Consider the following 19,901-nt stretch of genomic DNA (forward strand, 5'->3'; position numbering starts at 1 on the left):
GGTGGATGATAAACCGCTAGTGAATCGGAACAAGAAGAGGCCCTTATTTTATCAATAGGATATAGTTCACTGAATGATGGCAATCGCTACATCTGGGCATAATTATTTAATACTAACTAGAGCCCCAGATGACAAGTCTGACCACATCAAGACCTGGAGCTAGACTTGAAGCTAGTGAGGACTGCAGATGCTGGAAAGTCAGACAAAAGCACAGCGAGTCAAGCAGCATCAGAGGAGCAGGAGAGTCGATGTTTCAGGCAGGACCCTTCACCTGGAGTCTGATGAAGGGCCTATGCCCAAAACTTTGACTCTCTGCTCCTCTGATGCTGCTTGACATGCTGTGATTTTTCCAGCTCCACATTTTATGGACTACAGCTACACTTCCTGGTTCTCCCCCTAAGTCTGTGACATTATCAGATTGGGTAGTGCCTAATGCAGTCTCCAACACTGAACCTTTTTAGAACCATTGCCTTGCAAAGCATCCAATGCACCCATTTCCTCATCGTCAGGAGAAATGGGCTTTTTGACCTTGTTTGCAGGAGTCAGCATCCAAAGACTGTGAAGAAGGCAAAGGGAAACTAGCTCAGCTGGTCTTCCCTAGTGATGATTCAAAAATCTCAATGTATGCAATCTGTACTAGGGCCTGACTTAGAGCGATCCTCAATGGATCGACAGACAGACAACTTCAGTCGCTCGTGCAAAGAAGCCGAACCTGGAGTCTAGTAAGGAATGTCAGCTGTAATATAGTGAGAGGAGGCACAACACTTGGACTAGATGTGAATTATGACTGTGGCTTGAGGTGGCATCAGGGCTCCTCTTGCTGCTTCCATTCTCAGTCATGTCAATAGCATCATTCCCAAATCCAGACGTTCTTATCACTGTTGTTGGGCACTGCCGTTAAATTCAGTTACAGAGCCATGTAGAGGCAGTGGAAACTCGCTTGAGGAGAACAGAGTATGAGCACAGCACTGAACTGGAGACTACCCTCATTCGCCTAGAGGAGGAGCAGCAGAGGTGAGCAACATTTATTCTTTATTTTTGTCATCAGTAGCTGGAACTCTCGCAGATCAGTGATACGGAGTCCTGATCCTTAGCTTGTTGTGTTTCCAATCTCTTGTGGTGGAGTAACCCACTATCTTAAACACACTGGAGAAAAAGCAGAGGAGAATGTTTCACGAATGAGGTTCGTACTTCCCAGATAAGGGGTTTTAGCGAAGGAAACTTGGACATGTTCCAGTAAAATGAAAACTGCTTAGCTCATGGTAGAGAGTGAGAACTTACGAGGTTAAGCTCCAACTACACTTGTTACTTCATTGTCAACCTCCGATGATCAACTCTTGCATCAGTATGCATTTCTTCTGTGTCCTCTTAGCAGGAGTAGTAACTTACCAAGAGCTTAATACTAATTTTGAGGCATTCCGCCTCTATATGCCCAAGTCCTTTCAGAACCTAGATTTACACAACCAAATCTCATTCTCACGGGAGGCTTTGAATCCTCTGAGTAGTAGCAAAGTAAAAGAGAACTGAGAAGTATTATCCAAAAACCCAAATCTGAATTGTCACCAATGCAAGGCTAATGTGAACCAACATCCCAGTCAATCCCAGAGTATGAAAGGACAGTGTCTGACCCACTGTCCCAGAGTGTAAAAGGACAGTGTCTGACCCGCTTTCCAGTTAGTCCCAGAGCGTGAAAGGACAGTGTCTGACCCACTGTCCCAGAGTGTGAAAGGACAGTGTCTGACCCACTGTCCCAGTCAGTCCCAGAGTGTGAAAGGACAGTGTCTGACCCACTGTCCCAGAGTGTGAAAGACAGTGTCTGACCCACTGTCCCAGCCAGTCCCAGAGTGTGAAAGGACAGTGTCTGACCCACTGTCCCAGTCAGTCCCAGAGTGTGAAAGGACAGTGTCTGATCCACTGTCCCAGTCAGTCCCAGAGCATGAAAGGACAGTGTCTGACCCGCTGTCCCAGTAGTCCCAGAGTGTGAAAGGACAGTGTCTGATCCACTGGCCCAGTCAGTCCCAGAGCATGAAAGGACAGTGTCTGACCCGCTGTCCCAGTAGTCCCAGAGTGTGAAAGGACAGTGTCTGACCCACTGTCCCAGCCAGTCCCTGAGTGTGAAAGGACAGTGTCTGACCCACTGTCCCAGTCAGTCCCAGAGTGTGAAAGGACAGTGTCTGATCCACTGTCCCAGTCAGTCCCAGAGTGTGAAAGGACAGTGTCTGACCCACTGTCCCAGTCAGTCCCAGAGCATGAAAGGACAGTGTCTGACCCGCTGTCCCAGTAGTCCCAGAGCATGAAAGGACAGTGTCTGACCCGCTGTCCCAGTAGTCCCAGAGTGTGAAAGGACAGTGTCTGACCCACTGTCCCAGCCAGTCCCTGAGTGTGAAAGGACAGTGTCTGACCCACTGTCCCAGTCAGTCCCAGAGTGTGAAAGACAGTGTCTGACCCACTGTCCCAGTCAGTCCCAGAGTGTGAAAGGACAGTGTCTGACCCACTGTCCCAGTCAGTCCCTGAGTGTGAAAGGACAGTATCTGACCCACTGTCCCAGTCAGTCCCAGAGCATGAAAGGACAGTGTCTGACCCGCTGTCCCGGTAGTCCCAGAGTGAAAGGACAGTGTCTGACCCACTGTCCCAGTCAGTCGCAGAGTGTGAAAGACAGTGTCTGACCCACTGTCCCAGTCAGTCCCAGAGTGTGAAAGACAGTGTCTGACCCACTGTCCCAGTCAGTCCCAGAGTGTGAAAGGGCAGTGTCTGACCCACTGTCCCAGTCAGTCCCAGAGTGTGAAAGGACAGTGTCTGACCCACTGTCCCATTCATTCCCAGAGCATGAAAGGACAGTGTCTGACCCACTGTCCCAGCCAGTCCTAGAGTGTGAAAGGACAGTGTCTGACCCACTGTCCCAGCCAGTCCCAGAGCATGAAAGGACAGTGTCTGACCCACTGTCCCAACCAGTCCCAGAGTGTGAAAGGTCAGTGTCTGACCCACTGTCCCAACCAGTCCCAGAGTGTGAAAGGACAGTGTCTGACCCACTGTCCCAGCCAGTCCCAGAGTGTGAAAGAACAGTATCTGACCCACTGTCCCAACCAGTCCCAGAGTGTGAAAGGTCAGTGTCTGACCCACTGTCCCAACCAGTCCCAGAGTATGAAAGGACAGTGTCTGACCCACTGTCCCATTCATTCCCAGAGGATGAAAGGACAGTGTCTGACCCACTGTCCCAGCCAGTCCCTGAGTGTGAAAGAACAGTGTCTGACCCACTGTCCCAACTAGTCCCAGAGTGTGAAAGGACAGTGTCTGACCCACTGTCCCAGTCAGTCCCAGAGTGTGAAAGAACAGTATCTGACCCACTGTCCCAACCAGTCCCAGAGTGTGAAAGGTCAGTGTCTGACCCACTGTCCCAACCAGTCCCAGAGTGTGAAAGGTCAGTGTCTGACCCACTGTCCCAGTCAGTCCCAGAGTGTGAAAGGTCAGTGTCTGACCCACTGTCCCAGTCAGTCCCAGAGTGTGAAAGGACAGTGTCTGACCCACTGTCCCAGCCAGTCCTAGAGTGTGAAAGGACAGTGTCTGACCCACTGTCCCAGCCAGTCCCAGAGTGTGAAAGAACAGTGTCTGACCCACTGTCCCAGTCAGTCCCAGAGTGTGAAAGGTCAGTGTCTGACCCACTGTCCCAACCAGTCCCAGAGTATGAAAGGACAGTGTCTGACCCACTGTCCCATTCATTCCCAGAGGATGAAAGGACAGTGTCCGACCCACTGTCCCAGCCAGTCCCTGAGTGTGAAAGAACAGTGTCTGACCCACTGTCCCAACTAGTCCCAGAGTGTGAAAGGACAGTATCTGACCCACTGTCCCAACCAGTCCCAGAGTGTGAAAGGTCAGTGTCTGACCCACTGTCCCAACCAGTCCCAGAGTGTGAAAGGTCAGTGTCTGACCCACTGTCCCAGTCAGTCCCAGAGTGTGAAAGGTCAGTGTCTGACCCACTGTCCCAACCAGTCCCAGAGTGTGAAAGGACAGTGTCCAAATGGCCTTGCTGACTTTTTCCCCTCTCCAAAGAACTCTGCTGAGTTGAAACATTTTCTTCAAATGTTTAAAGCTACAAGTTGTCTTTTGAAAATCCCAGGAATGAAAATTGCTTCTCCTTGGATGCAGTTGTGCTTTTACAAGTGCAGCAGCATCCGTTATGCATGGGCGGGCGAGAATATTCCTATTCCCATTCACTTCAGGTGAAGACAGTCGATGCCGGGTTCAGAGGTGAGACTTCCGGAATCTGGGCTCCAGCCCAGTTCTTGGTCAGCTATGGAGCTTTCCGACTTGAAGGTTTGAGCCCCATTATTTGAAACACTAGCTCAGGCCAGTGCTATTCTGTACGGGGTGACACCTCACTGCAGGTGGTTTTTATATTTTACCGTTTTCTGCTTGCCTATTTCTGCTGAAATGTTGTACTTGGCTCCTTGGGACTGCCTGATGGCAATGAGTGGGAAGTGGTTTTGATGCACAGCTGTTGGATTGAGACTGGTGTTTATCTGGAATTGACTGTGCCAGTGTGCGCTTTTGCCTGCCCCTGGGGTCCCGTTTTTCACCTACCAGCTGAGACTCATCTTAGATTTCAGTTACAGCCCAAGTTGCATGTTTGTAGAAATATTCGAAATTTATACAGCCACTGAATTTCTGTCTGTTCCCTTTCATTCTCAGCTTCCATTCCAATATTATCTGGTAAGTATATTGTACATTAACACACGCCCACTCAGGGTACATAGTGGCAAATTCACTTCTGGGCTCACTAATTGTTACTCTAGGGACTCGGGCACAGAATCTAAGCTGACACCTCAGGAGGGTGATCAGAAATGCCATCTTTCAAATCAACTGTTAAAGTTTGTTCAGATTTCTAAGATCCCACCGTATCTTTTGAGGAAGTACAGGGAGGTCCTCCCGCTCTCTTCATCAACATTCCTCTGTCAACCATAACCACTAGCAATAACATAAGGAGGTCATTCTCCTCCCTAGCTCTGTGAAAACTCTCACTCTGCAAAAAAAGAAAAAACGCATTGGGTGGCATAACAACAGTATCTGCACTTTCCATATAACTGTGAGTTTAAAAACTTTGGGATCTAGCAGTAACATGTCCTATACTGAATTTAATTGTTATATTCCCCTTTTTGGAACTGTAAACCTAAATAACCACATTTACTGAATGACCCATCAGATGAAGAAAATATTAATAGGATTCACTTTTTGTCATTTTTATTTTATCACGAATTGTAACAATGCAAATGAAACATGAATATTTGACATATATATTTCAAATAAAATTTTAAGTAATCAATACCACAAAGATCTTACACAACCATCCGCATCACTCTTTGCAGACTTGCGGTGCCATATGCAAGTCCACAGTTTTTTAACTTGGCTTCTGATATGTCGGATCTGTCAGTTTCCCAAACATCAATTTGGTTAAGTTGACAGGCAGCTGTATTTTGGGAAATTGCCTGTATTCCTGATGAAGGGCTACTGCCCAAAACGTCAATTTTCCTTCTCCTTTGGATGCTGCCTGATCTGCTGTGCTTTTCCAGCACCACTCTAATCTTGACTCTGATCTCCAGCATCTGCAGTCCTCACTTTCGCCCTATATTTCGGGAAACCATAGAAACTTCCTTGGATAGGTACACAACAGTCTTGATGGCATGGTTTTACCAGAGACTCCTTTAGTTGGCTATTAAATGGTCTTTTTGACTGTGGCAAAACTCAGCAGCAGCAGCAAAATTCTCCGAGTTTACAATGTCTTGCCTAATCTTATCTCAGATTTTGGCTCTGTCCACCTGTATCTCACACACACAGCTTTTGGAAATGTTCCTCCTCTTTTCTCTTCTCTTCTGCATCACTTCTTTGTGTCTGGCCACATGACTCCCTGTATGTACTGCTTCCATGTCAAGAGCTGCCAGGATAAATGGATTATGAAAATGACAAAATATCACTTTTAAAATTTATGCAAATATGTGAGTCCTTTTCAAACATGCTTAGGTTAGATTATTATTTTTGAGTATAATTACAGTTACTCCTGACTGCTTCTAGGTCAAAGTTCATGACTTAAACAAAGCTTTCCCAGTACAAGACATTGTAGTCCATTGGAAATGAAAACATCGTTGTAAATGAAAAAATTCTTTCCCTACAACAGAAGTAATAACTCTGAGCACATCTAAATGACTTCTCCCATTCATTGCTCAACCTCAGAAACATGAAAACATGCATGCTATCCCATGATCTAGTGTTTCCATCAACCTCCTTGCTTGAAGAGTCAGAAAAAAAACTAGCATGGCTAACAACTTTCGCAAACAGATTACAAATCAATACCTTTAGTACATTTCTATTAGAGCTGGTTAAAAAAAACCCAAAACAAATGGCCTGACAAAGATGACTACGATAATCATGTGATTGGACTTAGCAGCTATCTTCCAGAAGCTTCTCGGAAGTCAGTTTCAGGCAGATGATCAATGCCTCATGCCACATCTGATGAGATTCGAGTACTAAATTGTTATGGCACAAACTGCTACAGAGGCGACTGTTTCCAAGAAAGAGAAAAAACCCCCAGAATTTTAGTTACTCCTATCCTGTAGAAGATGTTAATAACTTTACACTTGTACAACTGATGTACAACTGATTGCTGTTTATCTGCACTGCTCTTTGTCCCAATGTTAGCTGCTTTGTCTTCCCAAGTCCACCCTCGGAGACCTGGTCACTTAACTCCCACAGGATGCAAACCAACTGCCTTTTGGCCACGCAATTTTGAAATCATTGATTAACACTGCTCCATGCAACATCTACTGCTGACGGCAAAACCCATAACTCATTGGATGCTTTTCCAGGTCTGAGGGTTTTACTTTGTAACCCAAACAGTTTGTGTCCGTGCAAGCAATTTAGTTCTGTTCACTCAAACAGTTAAACAGAACTTATATTTCAGCAAAACGTTCCTCAGAAGCAATTCAAAGTGAATTTTAATGAGAGGAAACTGCCTGCAACTCCTCAACTATTATCAGCCAATCAAACAACATTGGATTCCATACAGCTATGTTGCGTGTCTCCAAGAGACAACAGTACATACATAGATGAAGGTACAGCAGAAACACTTAAAGCTCCATAAACACTCCTGGTTGGTCTTCTCTACATCATTGAAGGGCTCATGCCCGAAATGTCGATTCTCCTGCTCCTTTGATGCTGCCTGACCTGCTGCGCTTTTCCAGCAACACTATTTCAGCTCTTGTCTACATCAGGGAGACCAAAGATAAACTAAGGGTACGTTTCGCCAAGCACCTCAGCTTGGCCCTCAGGGGATGACCGGATCTCCCAGTCACCGTTCACTTTAATTCCTCCTCCCATTCCCTTTCCAGCATGACCATCTTTGGCCTCCTCCATTGCCAGAGCAAAAAATCAGATCGCAAGTTGGTGGAACAACCCCTCATCTTCCGCCTGGGCAGCCTACAGCCCAGAGGACATGACATTGAATTCTCCAATTTCAAATAACCTCGCTCCCCATCCCCTGAATCCCTTTCCAGCCCCTCCCCCTCCCTTCCATTCTCCTGACCGACCTTTCCTTCCAGCCACCAACCAGATCCATTCCTCCCATTGACCAACCAGGTCGTACCCTCTCCCTGTCTTCACCAATCCCCACCTCAACACACAGTCCCTCTTCCCACACCAAAACCTTCCCCTCACCCCTCACCCCCTTTATCTGCTGCTCCCCTTACACCCACCCCCAGTCCTGAAGAAGGGTTACACCCGAAACGTTGCCTTCTCCACCTCCTGATGCTGCCTGGCTTGCTGTGTTTTCCCAGCCTCCTACTTGTCTACCTTGGATTCCAGCATCTGCAGTTTTTTTGGCTCAGTAACTTATTTGGTAGAGCCAGCAGTTGCATGATTTCCTGCAGTTTTAACTCTGAGCAGACCTGCATGACTCATTCACATTCCATTCACAGAACAGCCCATTGTTATCTTACCAGTTCCTGTTATCTTCAGTCTTATTCAACATCTAACTCCAGGTTTGGACTGTTGGACTCCATTTGAAAGGCAATGAAATTGATGAATTGTGATCCCCTGGTTGTTTTGGACCTAAGTTGTTGCTAACAGATTAACTTCTTTATCCTTTCCAATTTGATCTCTCTCTGTATGTTTACAAGAACACCTGTGTTCAAAAATACCCCCACCTCCCACAACTAGTAGGGTGTGAAAATAAACTCTATTTCTGATTTAACTTCATAACAGGTTTCTTGCGGGAATTACAACATGAGAATCCGCAAGTAAGAGGGAGAGGGGTAAACATGCCTCTACTGTTTGTTAAAAAAAAACGTTTTAAATTAAAATTTACTTATGGACAGGTGATGAGAAGATTGAAAACTTGCAATCTGTCCATAGCACAACCTTAAACCTCAGTAAAATCAATATTCTCCACTCTGATTTTTAATTACCAGGCAGTACCCTCCTCAAATTAGCACAAGCACCAATCTCACCTTCTGTGACAACACACAATCTATAGTACCCCTTTCAAGAGCCTACACAACTTTGTTGCTTCACTTATCCCAGGCACAGGGTAGAACCACCCTTGCAAGTGAGAATATATGATACAGACAGTCAGAGATTGAGCCAAACCAGGCCATGGTCTCCCGTCTCCAGGGTTTGATTGTCAGTGCTTCAGCAGATGCTTAAGATGAGGTGAGGTGAGATGGTCTTCTTTTAAGAAAAGAAAGTGTGTGACAAAGTAGCAGAAAATAATTAGAAGTTTGCATGGAAAGTACAAAGTGAATCATAGAATCTGTACTGTGTGGAAGCAGGCCAGTCAGCCCATCAAGTTCACACCACCTCTTTGAAGAGCATCACACCCGTCCTCCCCTTTCCCTGTAACCCTGCATTTGCCATGGTTAATCCACCCAGCCTGCACATCTCTGGACACTATAGGCAATTTAGCATGGCCAATCTATCTTAACCGCACATCTTTTGACTGTGACAGGAAACCGGAACACCCGGAGGAAACCCACACAGACACATGAAGAATGTGAAAACTCTACATAGACAGTTGCCCAAGACTGGAATTATAACCGGATCCCTGGTGCTGTGAGGTTGCAGTATTAACCACTGAGCCACTGTGCCACCTTTAATTGGATGGATCTGATTAGTGGATCTTTCATTTCAGTTGACTTTCATTGTATATAAGTCAGTTATGCTCACCACAAACCAGTGGGTAGCTGAGACATTGAGTCAATCTTTAAGAGAAACAATGTGAAGCCATGCCTAGCTTGTCCTTGTATATGTAAACAACCCAGACAATGAATAGAACATAGAACAATACAGCAAAGTACAGGCCCTTCAGCCATCGATGTTGTGCCAGCCTTCTATCCTACTCTAAGATCAGTCTAACCTGCGCACCCTTCATTTTACCTATCCAAGAGTCGCTTAAATGTCCCTAATGTATGTTACTCTACTACCACCACTGGCAGCACCCACCACGCTATGTGTAAAGAATCTCCCCTAAACCTTCCTCCAACTGCCTTAAAATGATGCCTCCTAGTGATAGACATTTCTGCCATGGGAAAAGGTCTCTGACTATCCACTCTATCTATGCCTCTCACACCTCTATCAAGGCACCTCTATCAAATCCTTCTTCGCTCCAATGAGAAAAGCCCTAGCTCCCTCAACCTTTCTTCATAAGACAAGCCCTCCAGTCTAGGCAGCATCCTGTTGAAACTTCTCTGCACCCTCTCTAAAGCTTCCACATCTTTCCTATAATGAGGCGACCAGAACTGAACACAATATTCCAAGTGTGGGCAAACCAGGGCTTTATAGAGCTGCAGCATAACCTCACAGGTCTTAAACTCAATCCCTCTGCTAGGAATAGGAAATGGAAATCAGAGTGATAACATTTAATAGAGTGTCTGAAACAATTCCTCACAACCTTAGGAACCACCTTTATAACTTTGACAGAGCTAAACTCAAAGAGTTGAGTAAAAACTCAAAGGAAATGGATTAGAGGATGATGATCTGTTCCCATTTCAGTAGGAGGCATGTGAAGTATCTATAAAGGAATAATCCCAGGCATACAGGAAAATGACATAACCAAACTCAGATAAAATGTTGTGTGAAATGAAAAGGACAACTAACCAGTACAGATAGGCACCAGAATCACTACAGAAAGTGATTTGGGTTCAGTTCAGTAAAGAATCTGATTGTTTAATTTCTCTCAAACAGAAGCAGCAATCTATCCCAAGTCAATGCCATGTTGCGGGAGCAACTGGAACAAGCCAACACAGCCAATCAGCGGCTTGGTGAGGACATCAGCAAGATCACAGCTGATTTTGACATAGCTCGGAATGAACTGGAGCGGAGAGAAATGAAGCAGCGATGGGACCAGGAGGTAGCTATCAGTTCTGGAACTAGTCAATGATATCATGTTTCACTTACATGTAATCCTATTGTGCAGTACCATCAGCAACAATGTGAAAGTGTTGCCGTGATAATTTGTGTTGCAATACAAAAAGGAACCACATTGTGAGCTTGAGCTAGTTGTTTCTTATTTTTCTTCCAAGTGTTTTTTGTTGGACTCATTGATGGATGACAGTAATGGGGAATGGAACACTTTCATGTTTCTGCAACTAGTGGGTGCTGCAGGAAAACCCTTATCTTCATTCAGCCACAAAAACATGCCTCGAGACCAGACTTCAGAACACTTCCTGTGGCAACAACAAGATGCTTCCAATTATTCACCCCTCATAGAAAATAAATGCAGGTATAAGCCATTTGGCCCTTTGAGCCTGCTCCAATATGATCATGGTTCAATATGATCATTGCTGATCATCTAACTCAGTACCCTATTCCCAGTTTCTCCCCAGACCCTTTGATCCCTTCAGCCCAATGAACTATATCCAACGCCTTCTTCGAAAGATTCCATGTTTTGCGTCGACTGCTGTCTGTGGTAAATAATTCCATAGGCTCACCCACTCTTGAGGTGAAGACATTTCTCCTCATCTCAGTCCTAAATGACCTATCCTGTATCTTAAACAGTGACCCCTGGTTCTGCATTTGCCTAATTTGGTCCTGTTAGAATTTTATAGGTATCTCATCTTCTTCCCCCCACCATGTAGTTCTAATCAATCCAGTCTCTTTTGACACGTCAGTCCTGCCATCCTAGAACTCAATCTGGTAAACTTTTTGCAACACTCCCTCCATAACCAGACCGTCCTTCCTCAAATAAGGAGGCCAAAATTGCACACAATACTTTGGTCTCACCAAAGCCCTGTACATTTGCAGCAAGACATCCCTGCCCTGTACCTAAAACCTCTCACTGCGAAGGCCAACATACCATTTGTCTTCTTCACGGCCTGCTGCATCAACATGCTAACTTTCAGCAACTGCTGTACAAGAAACCTCACCCTTTCCCAATCTATCACCATTCAGGTAATAATTTGCCTCCCTTTGTTTGCTACCAAAAGTGGATAACATCACATTTATCCACATTGTACTTGTTTGGCCATCTATTTGCCAACTCAAAAGTATCCAAATCACACTGAAGCATCTCTGTATCCTCCTCACAGTTCTTCCTTCCCCCCAGCTTTGTTTTCTCCCTCAGTCTGATAATTCTTCTAACACTCCTCCATGACCCAAAAGAAAAAGTGAGGATATTAACGATTCCTCCATGTGAGTAATCCTCTGGGTCTTTTTAATACATTTGAAATTAGGGTGAAAGATTCCTGGCAGAAGTGCAGTGGATAGTAAGTACACCTGTGACATCCCAATGTATGCATGGGTTTCCTCTGGGTGCTCCGGTTCCTCCCACAGTCCAAAGGTGTGCCGGTTAGGTGCATTAACCATGCAAAATTGTCCATAGTGTTCAGGAAGTGTGGGTTAGGTGCATTAGTCACAGGAAATGTAGGGTTATAGGTTAAGGGGATGGGTCTAGGAGGGATACTCTTTGGAGGATTGGTATGGACTTGTTGGACCAAATGGTCTGTTTCCACACTGTGGGTGTTCTATGTTCTGTAGGTGTTCTATATACTGACAGTGGTCTTGGGTTCTTGCTAAGAGCACGTCTTTGTAAAATGGATCTTTAGGTGTCACTTTGGAGCAAATTTGTGCTGGTCATCAATGCTCATCAGCAGTTCAGTAGAAGTCAGAAAATCGTACATGGGCAAATTTACCATGCTGGTCTCGAATACAGAATGAAATTGAAAGATGTCCCACCTTTACCTGCTCAAGTATTTCCTTGTGTTGACAACAGTTTAAGGGCTTTAAATACATTCCTGTTAAAGTGACTTCAGCAAAGCCGTAAAAATATTTGAAAATTTCTGTAGTGTGAGGAGTAACATTAAATATGCCAACCTTTGCAGTTGTACCATGTAAAAATTTGCTTTGAAGAGACCAGTTGTTACTTTAAAAGGTTTCAGCAGAACTGGTAGACCTCAACGTTTCAGGTAGTATTCTCTGTCTATTATCTAGAGGCAGGAATGGAACATGTGAGAGATACTGTTCTACATAATGAAGAAGAAACGGAACATTGTCTCTGCTTTCTCCCCACAGATGCTGCCAGTGCTTTCGGTTTTTGTTTCAGATTTCCAGCATTTGTATTTCTTTGATTTTCGTTTAGTGATAGTAACTGACTTGTCCCAGTCATTGTGTTTACATTGGATTGTTTCTTGATCCTAATGGGCAGGCTTGTGACCTGTTTTCCCATATAGATGAGTTCAGGATCACATGGTGTGCAATAAAGTAAAAATTATTGTGAGATAGTTTCTTGTCTTTATTGGTGTGAAGGATAGAATGGATCATTTTTATATGACTTGTGTTGGATCTTGATGTTTACTGAGTTGAGTGTGTGTGTGCTGCTGTGCATGTTTTCAGTGGACAGGAGGTTGACTAGTGGAAGTAATTGTTGTAGAGTGAGTAAGAGCTGGGTATGTGTTAGTCCTGTATGAAAGGAATCACAGGTTTAGAGTTCTTGCTGTAGATATTTTGTCACTGATAGAGTAGGCTTTTCTAATAAGAGAGTAGAAAACCAATTTAGAGGGAAGATTGGTAGTTTAGGTGTCTTGGTATGAGTGGGCTAATGATGCATTTGATTTTTTTATATGCCACTGCGAAATTTGGCAAAGAGAACTTCAAGAAATGGTATAAAATATTGTTCCATCTCTATGGTAAAATAATTACTTGAACATTGGTTGTTAAGCTGTAGTAAGAGATGAATTTTTAAAAAATTTTATTGATGGAATGTGGGCCAGGATTTATTGGCCACCCCTAGTTGCCCTTCAGAAGGTGGTGTGGAACTAGCTGCTTAAACTGCTGCAGTCCCTTGGCTGTAGGTAGGTACCCCAATGCCAAAAGGGAGGGAATCCAGGATTTTGACTCCATGACAGTGAAGGAACAGTGATTTATTTCCAAGTCAGTACCTAGTGAGAGGCTTGGAGAAGAACTTGCAGTTGGTGTAACTGCTGCCCTTGACCTTTTCGATGACAATGTTTGTAGGTTTGGAAGGTGTTAAGAAGCTTCAGTGAATTTCAGCAGTGTGACTTTGTTGATGGTACACACTGCTGCTACTGAGCTCAGGTGGTGAAGGGAGTGAATGGCTGAGGTTGGGATGAGTTGTCCTGGATGGTATCAAGCTGTTTGACTGTTGTTGGAACTGCACTCAGTCTGGGTAAAAAGAATGACTGCAGATGCTGGAAACCAGATTCTGGATTAGAGTGGTGCTGGAAAAGCACAGCAGTTCAGACAGCATCCAAGGAGCAGGAAAATCAACGTCTCAGGCAAAAGCCCTTCAATAGGAATACATGCAGAGTGCCTGAAGGGTGGAGAGATAATGTCCTCCAATGCATCTCGTCCATATCCTGCGCCTCCGCCCTCAGATTCCACCCCTCCAACCGTAACAAGGATAGAACCCCCCTGGTGCTCACCTTCCACCCTACCAACCTTTGCATAAACCAAATTATCCACCGACATTTCAACCACCTCCAAACGGACCCCACCACCAGGGATATATTTCCCTCCCCACCCCTTTCCACCTTCCATAAAGACCGTTCCCTCCATGACTACCTGGTCAGGTCCACGACCCCCCCCAACAACCCACCCTCCCGTCCTGGCACCTTCTCCTGCCACCGCAGGAATTGCAAAACCTGTGCCCACACCTCCTCCCTCACCTCCATCCAAGGCCCTAAAGGAGCCTTCCACATCCATCAAAGTTTTACCTGCACATCCACCAATTTCATTTATTGTATCCGTTGCTCCCGATTGGGGAGACTGGACGCCTCCTAGCAGAGCGCTTTAGGGAACATCTCCGGGACACCCGCACCAATCAACCACACCACACCTCAACATTTCAACTCCCCCTCCCACTCTGCCGAGGACATGGAGGTCTTGGGCCTCCTTCACGCCGCATCCTCACCACCCGACGCCTGGAGGAAGAACGCCTCATCTTCGGCCTCGAAACACTTCAACCCCAGGGCATCAATGTGGACTTCACCAGTTTTCTCATTTCCCCTTCTCCCACCTCACCCCATCTTCAAACTTCCAGCTCAGCACTGTCCCCATGACTTGTTCTACCTGCCTATCTTCCTTTCCACCTATCCACTCCACCCTCCTCTCTGACCTATCACCTTCATCCCACCCCCACCCACCCATTGTACACTTTGCTACCTTCGCCCGCCTTCCTCCCCAACCTATCACCTTCATCCCCACCCCCATTCACCTATTGTACTCCATGCTACTTTCTCCCCACTCCCATTGCACTCATTCTGCAAATGGGGAGCTTTTCATCGTAGTTCTGACTTAGGTCTTGTAGTTGGTGGACCCTGGGGAGTCAGGTGGTAAGTTATAGGATGCTGCAGGATTCCTAGCCTCTGACCTATTCTTATAACTAAGGCATTTACATGGCTAGTCCAATTGCGTTTCAGGTCAATGATAAGACCCCAGGATGTTGATAGTGGGGAATTCAGTAATATTAGTGCCGTTATATGTCAAAGTGAATTGGTCATCATGAAGCCACGTGATAAATGATTATCTACACATTAAATTCAGACTCTAGGTTGAAGACTAGCTGCTTGAAGAGCAACTAGTTAGCTTTTCTATAAAATGTCAGTGATGATTAATGGAGATCCCATAATGGCACCATTTGTTTGAAGTTGGAGCCTTGCCATTGGAATGATACTGAATTTAGGTATATCAGTCAAAGTTTGTAAGTTTGACCTTGTGGCATCACAGTTCTGTTGGAAAGGGAGATGACTTTCTCTAATCGTTGTTTGATGATGAGGTGAACTTTGGGAATGGGTACTTCAGTGAACAGTGACTCAATGTCAGATCTGACTCTAGTGTCTGACAAGTTGATAATTGTGTGCTATATCCTCAATTAAATATTTAGAGCTGCTGATAGTGTTAAGCATCTCCCCATTAATGGCGAGATAATCCTGATTAGGTGTTTTAGATTACATTACAGTGTGGAAACAGGCCCTTCGGCCCAACAAGTCCACACTGACCCGCCAAAGCGCAACCCACCCATACCCCTACATTTACCCCTTACCTAACACTACGGCCAATTTAGCATGGTCAATTCACCTGACCTGCACATCTTTGGACTGTGGGAGGAAACCGGAGCACCTGGAGGAAACCCACGCAGACACGGGGAGAATGTGCAAACTCCACACAGTCAGTCGCCTGAGGCAGGAATTGAACCCGGGTCTCAGGCGCTGTGAGGCAGCAGTGCTAACCACTGTGCTGCCGTGCCGCCCGTGTTGAACTGTCCGCTATGTTGGAGAACATTTTAGTGAGGTAATGGGTCTTAGTTAGGCACTTGATTTGTGAATCTTGGGCTGCCCATATAAAATCAAGACAGGAAGAACTAATACAGTTCTGTTTGTTACAAAAAAGCTTGTGCAAAGAATAATGAGCTTTGACTCCCTCCTCAAAAATTGGAATAAGATCTCTGGAGAGTTCCTTGTACTCTCCTGTGTTGAAAAGGTATCGAACCTTGCTGTTATACTCTTGGTCCATTTGATTGTAGTCAGAGAGTCATGGAGTCATACAGTATAGAAACAGACCCTTAAGTCCAACTTGTCCATGCTGACCAGATATCCTAAATTAATCCATTCCCATTTGCCAGCATTTGGCACATATCCCACTAAACCCTTCCTATTAATGTACCCATCCAAATGCCTTTTAAATGTTGTAATTGTACTAGCCTCCACCATTTCCTCTAGAGCTCATCACATTCATGCACTACTCTCTGCATGAAACGTTGCCCCTGAGTTCCCTTTTAAATCTTTCCCCTCTCATCATAAACTTGTGCCCTCTAATTTTGGACTCTCCCACCCGAGGAAAATACCTTGTCTGTATACCCTATCCATGCCCCTAATCATTTTATAAAGCTCTATAAGGTCACCCTTCAGCCTCCAATGCTCCGGGGAAAAAAAATACCCCAGCCTATTCAGCCTCTCCCTATACCTCAAACCCTCCAACCCTGGCAAATTCTTTGCAAACTTTTTCTGAACCCTTTCAAGTTTCCCAACATCTTTCCTATAGGAGGGACCTATAACCCTCCACCACCAGCCTCCGATTCCTACCTTCAAACCAGTTTTGTATCCAAGGCTAATTCATCCTCGATTCCATGTTATCTAACCTTGCTAACCAGTTGTTCTGCTGTAGCTATATGAATTGAAGAGTTTGAATGAAGGACATTAAAGCAACCCTTGCTCTGTTTTGTTGGAGTTGGGTGGTTTCATTGTGGAAAAAATGATCTGTCTATACTGGGGGAACAGTGTGCAAACTATATATTGAACTTAAGAAACATAGGACCTGTTTCAACCACAGTGATCAGGACAAGTCAACTATTGTTTAAAGTAAATGCTCAACTTAACCACTACATTTCATAGATCAGCCCTGGACCTCTCTTATCCAACATGCACTAACTAACAAGGCATTTCAGGGAAATCATGGACTAACAATACCGTACCAGTCCCCAGGACAATGGCCTTGTCATCAGGACACTAGCTAACTCTATTCAAGAAATATATTACCATCCATTCTGCACAGCTGACCAAGCAGCAGTAAAAATATTGACATTATAAGTGCAGTAGCTTGATTAGACAGCAGTATGATCTCACCCGTTTTCCCATACTCCAACACTATAACTGTTTCAATCACAAAAACAGAAATTGCTGGAAAACGTCATCAGGTCTGACAGCATTTGTGGGCCTCCACAGACGCTGTCAGACCTGCTGACCAGTGAGCCTGATGTCAGTGGTGGGAAGGTTGCTGGAGAAGGTACTGAGGGATAAGATCTATTTATATTTGGAAAAGAATGGCCTTATCAGTGATAGGCAACATAGTTTTGTTGCAAGGGAGATCATGCCTTACCAACTTAATAAAGTTCTTTGAGGAAATGACCAAGTTGATAGATGAAGGAAGGGTTGTTGATATCCTATACATATACCTGGACTTTAGTAAGGCGTTTGATAAGGTTCCCCATTGTAAACTAATAGAGAAAGCAAACTCACATGGTGTGCAAGGTGTTCCAGCTAGGTGGATAAAGAACTGGTTGAGCAACAGGAGACAGAGAGTAGTAGTTGAAAGGAGTTTCTTGAAATGGAGAAAGGTGACCAGTGGTGTTCCACAGTGGTCAGTGTTGAGGCCACTGTTGTTTGTAATATACATAAATGATCTGGAAGAGGGCACTGTTGGTCTGATCAGCAAGTTTGCAGATGACATGAAGATTGGTGGAGTAGCAGAAAGCATAAGGGACTGTCAAAGAATACAGGAGAATATAGCTAGACTGGAGACTTGGGTGGAGAACTGGCAGATGGAGTTTAATCCAGACAAATGTGAGGTGATGCATTTAGGCAAGTCTAATTCTAGAGTGAATTATACAGTGAATGGAAGAGCCTTGGGAAAAGTTGATGAGCAGAGAGTTCTGGGATTGCAGGTCCATTGTACTCTGAAGGTTGCTGCACAGGTGGATAGAATGATCAAAAAGGCATATGGTAAGCTTGCCTTCATCAGATGGGGTATTGAGTATAAGAGCTGGCAGGTCATGTTAAAATTGTACAAGACATTGGTTCGGCCGCATTTAGAATACTGTGTACAGTTCTGGTCGCCACATTACCAAAAGGATGTGGACACTTTGGAGAGGGTGCAGAGAAGGTTTACGAGGATGTTGCCTGGTATGGAAGGTGCTAGCAATGAAGAGAGGTTGAGTAGGTTAGGTTTGTTTTCATTAGAAAAAAGGAGATTGAGGGGGGACCTGATTGAGGTCTACAAAATCATGAAGGATATAGACAGGGTGGATAGAGATAAGCTTTTTCCCAGGGTGAAGGATTCAATAATGAGAGGTCATGCTTTCAAGGTGAGAGGTGAAAAGTTGAAGGGGGATAAGTACTTTAAACAGAAGTTGGTGAGTGCCTGGAACATGTTGTCAGCAGAGTTGGTAGAGGCAGGCACAGTAGATTCATTTAAGATGTGTCTGGACAGATGCATGAGTAGTTGGGGAGCAGAGGGATACAGATGCTTAGGAATTGACCAACAGGTTTAGACAGTACATTTGGATCGGATCAGGCTTGGAGGCCGAAGGGCCTGTTCCTGGGCTGTACATTTTCTTTGTTCTTTGTTCTATTTTCCAGCAATTTCTGTTTTCGTTTCAGATTTCCAGCATTCGCAGTTCTTTTCGGCTTTTTGTTAACTGCTTTATTTGTTTACCCAGATGGGCAGAATATTCTGTCCAAAACATCAAGGCCATTCTGTGTTCCTCAGTGGTCTTGTGGCACAGTGGGCCATGTCTCTGAGCCAGAAACTCCAGGTTCTAGACCCAAACCCGAAACTTGATGGCCAAGGCAGATGTGTACACAATGCAAACAAACAAGTTGAGTATAGAGTTGCAAGTGCTTCCAGCACATGCCAACGGCAGGATTTAAGAGCAGGAGCAATTCCTGGCCAGCCATGTGGTGGAAAGAAATTTGGAACCTCCACCTTCACTCTCCATAGTTCCAGCATGCAAGAGTATAATTGCCGCAATGACTCAGGTTTCATGAATGGACTGTAGCACACTGCACCACCTGTTCTTCTGAGGAAGTCTTTTAAAGGTAGCACTTTTTTGTGATTTTTAGAGCAGATTTTACATGGTATAATGGAACCAAATCATCTTGCTCATTTTTGAATACAGATGTTAATTGTCCTTTAAAGAGTAATGTGGAAAGAAGCAAAAATTACCAGGAAGTTTTAAAAGGAGGACTGTGCATTTTGTCTCTTGCTCTATTTTTTTCAGCGCTATGGCTTGCGCCCTTGTGTTGAGCGTGGCAAACTACTGGCCCTCTGGCAGCAGGTCACTACAGTCCGCAGTGAGCTAAGTGATCTGAAGAGTGGGGCGGAGCGGTAAGTCGCGTACGCCGATAGATGGTGCTACAGCATATCCACAGCGAGATAGAGCGAGTCCTCCCTTTAGTAAAGCACTGAGTCCAATCATGGCCCCATTCAATTAACTCAGCATTGACATGCAGAGACAGTGGCATTGCGGTGTTGTCACTGCACTAATAGTCTACAAATCCAGGTAAATGGTCTGGTGGGGAAAAGTTTCAATTTCCACCACGGCAGTTGTCTGTAATTAAATTAAATTAATAGATCTGAAATAAAAAGCTAGTTTTGTTAATTGTGACTATGGTAACTATTGTAAAAAAAACCTAGCTCACTAATGGGAAGGAAATCTGCTGTCCTTACTTGGGCTAGCCTACATGCATCTCCTGTAGCTACAATGACGTGGTTGACTCTTAACTGCCCTCTGAAATGGCCAAGCAAGCCACTCTATTCAAGGGCATTGCATGGTGATGGCCACATCTCATGAAATAGCATTTGGGCACCTCTTTGACAGGAGCACAGAAGTTGCTAGACTGAAAACAAAG

At 44.8% G+C, this 19,901-nt stretch overlaps 1 protein-coding gene across 1 annotated transcript in view; it reads left to right on the plus strand.

Annotated features, from left to right (window-relative positions):
• crocc2 (ciliary rootlet coiled-coil, rootletin family member 2) overlaps positions 1–19,901 on the plus strand; it is a 300,372-nt gene that overhangs the window by 82,628 nt on the left and 197,843 nt on the right. Inside the window, exons 6-8 of the mRNA XM_043702904.2 lie at positions 908–1,014; positions 10,225–10,390; positions 19,271–19,377. Of these exons, the coding sequence (XP_043558839.2) occupies positions 908–1,014; positions 10,225–10,390; positions 19,271–19,377 (380 nt within the window). The remainder of the gene's footprint in view (positions 1–907; positions 1,015–10,224; positions 10,391–19,270; positions 19,378–19,901) is intronic.

Source organism: Chiloscyllium plagiosum, unplaced genomic scaffold (assembly GCF_037043375.1).
Source record: "Chiloscyllium plagiosum isolate Xiang-an unplaced genomic scaffold, Cpla_swu_hap1 HiC_scaffold_13, whole genome shotgun sequence".
NCBI classification, from domain to species: domain Eukaryota; kingdom Metazoa; phylum Chordata; class Chondrichthyes; order Orectolobiformes; family Hemiscylliidae; genus Chiloscyllium; species Chiloscyllium plagiosum.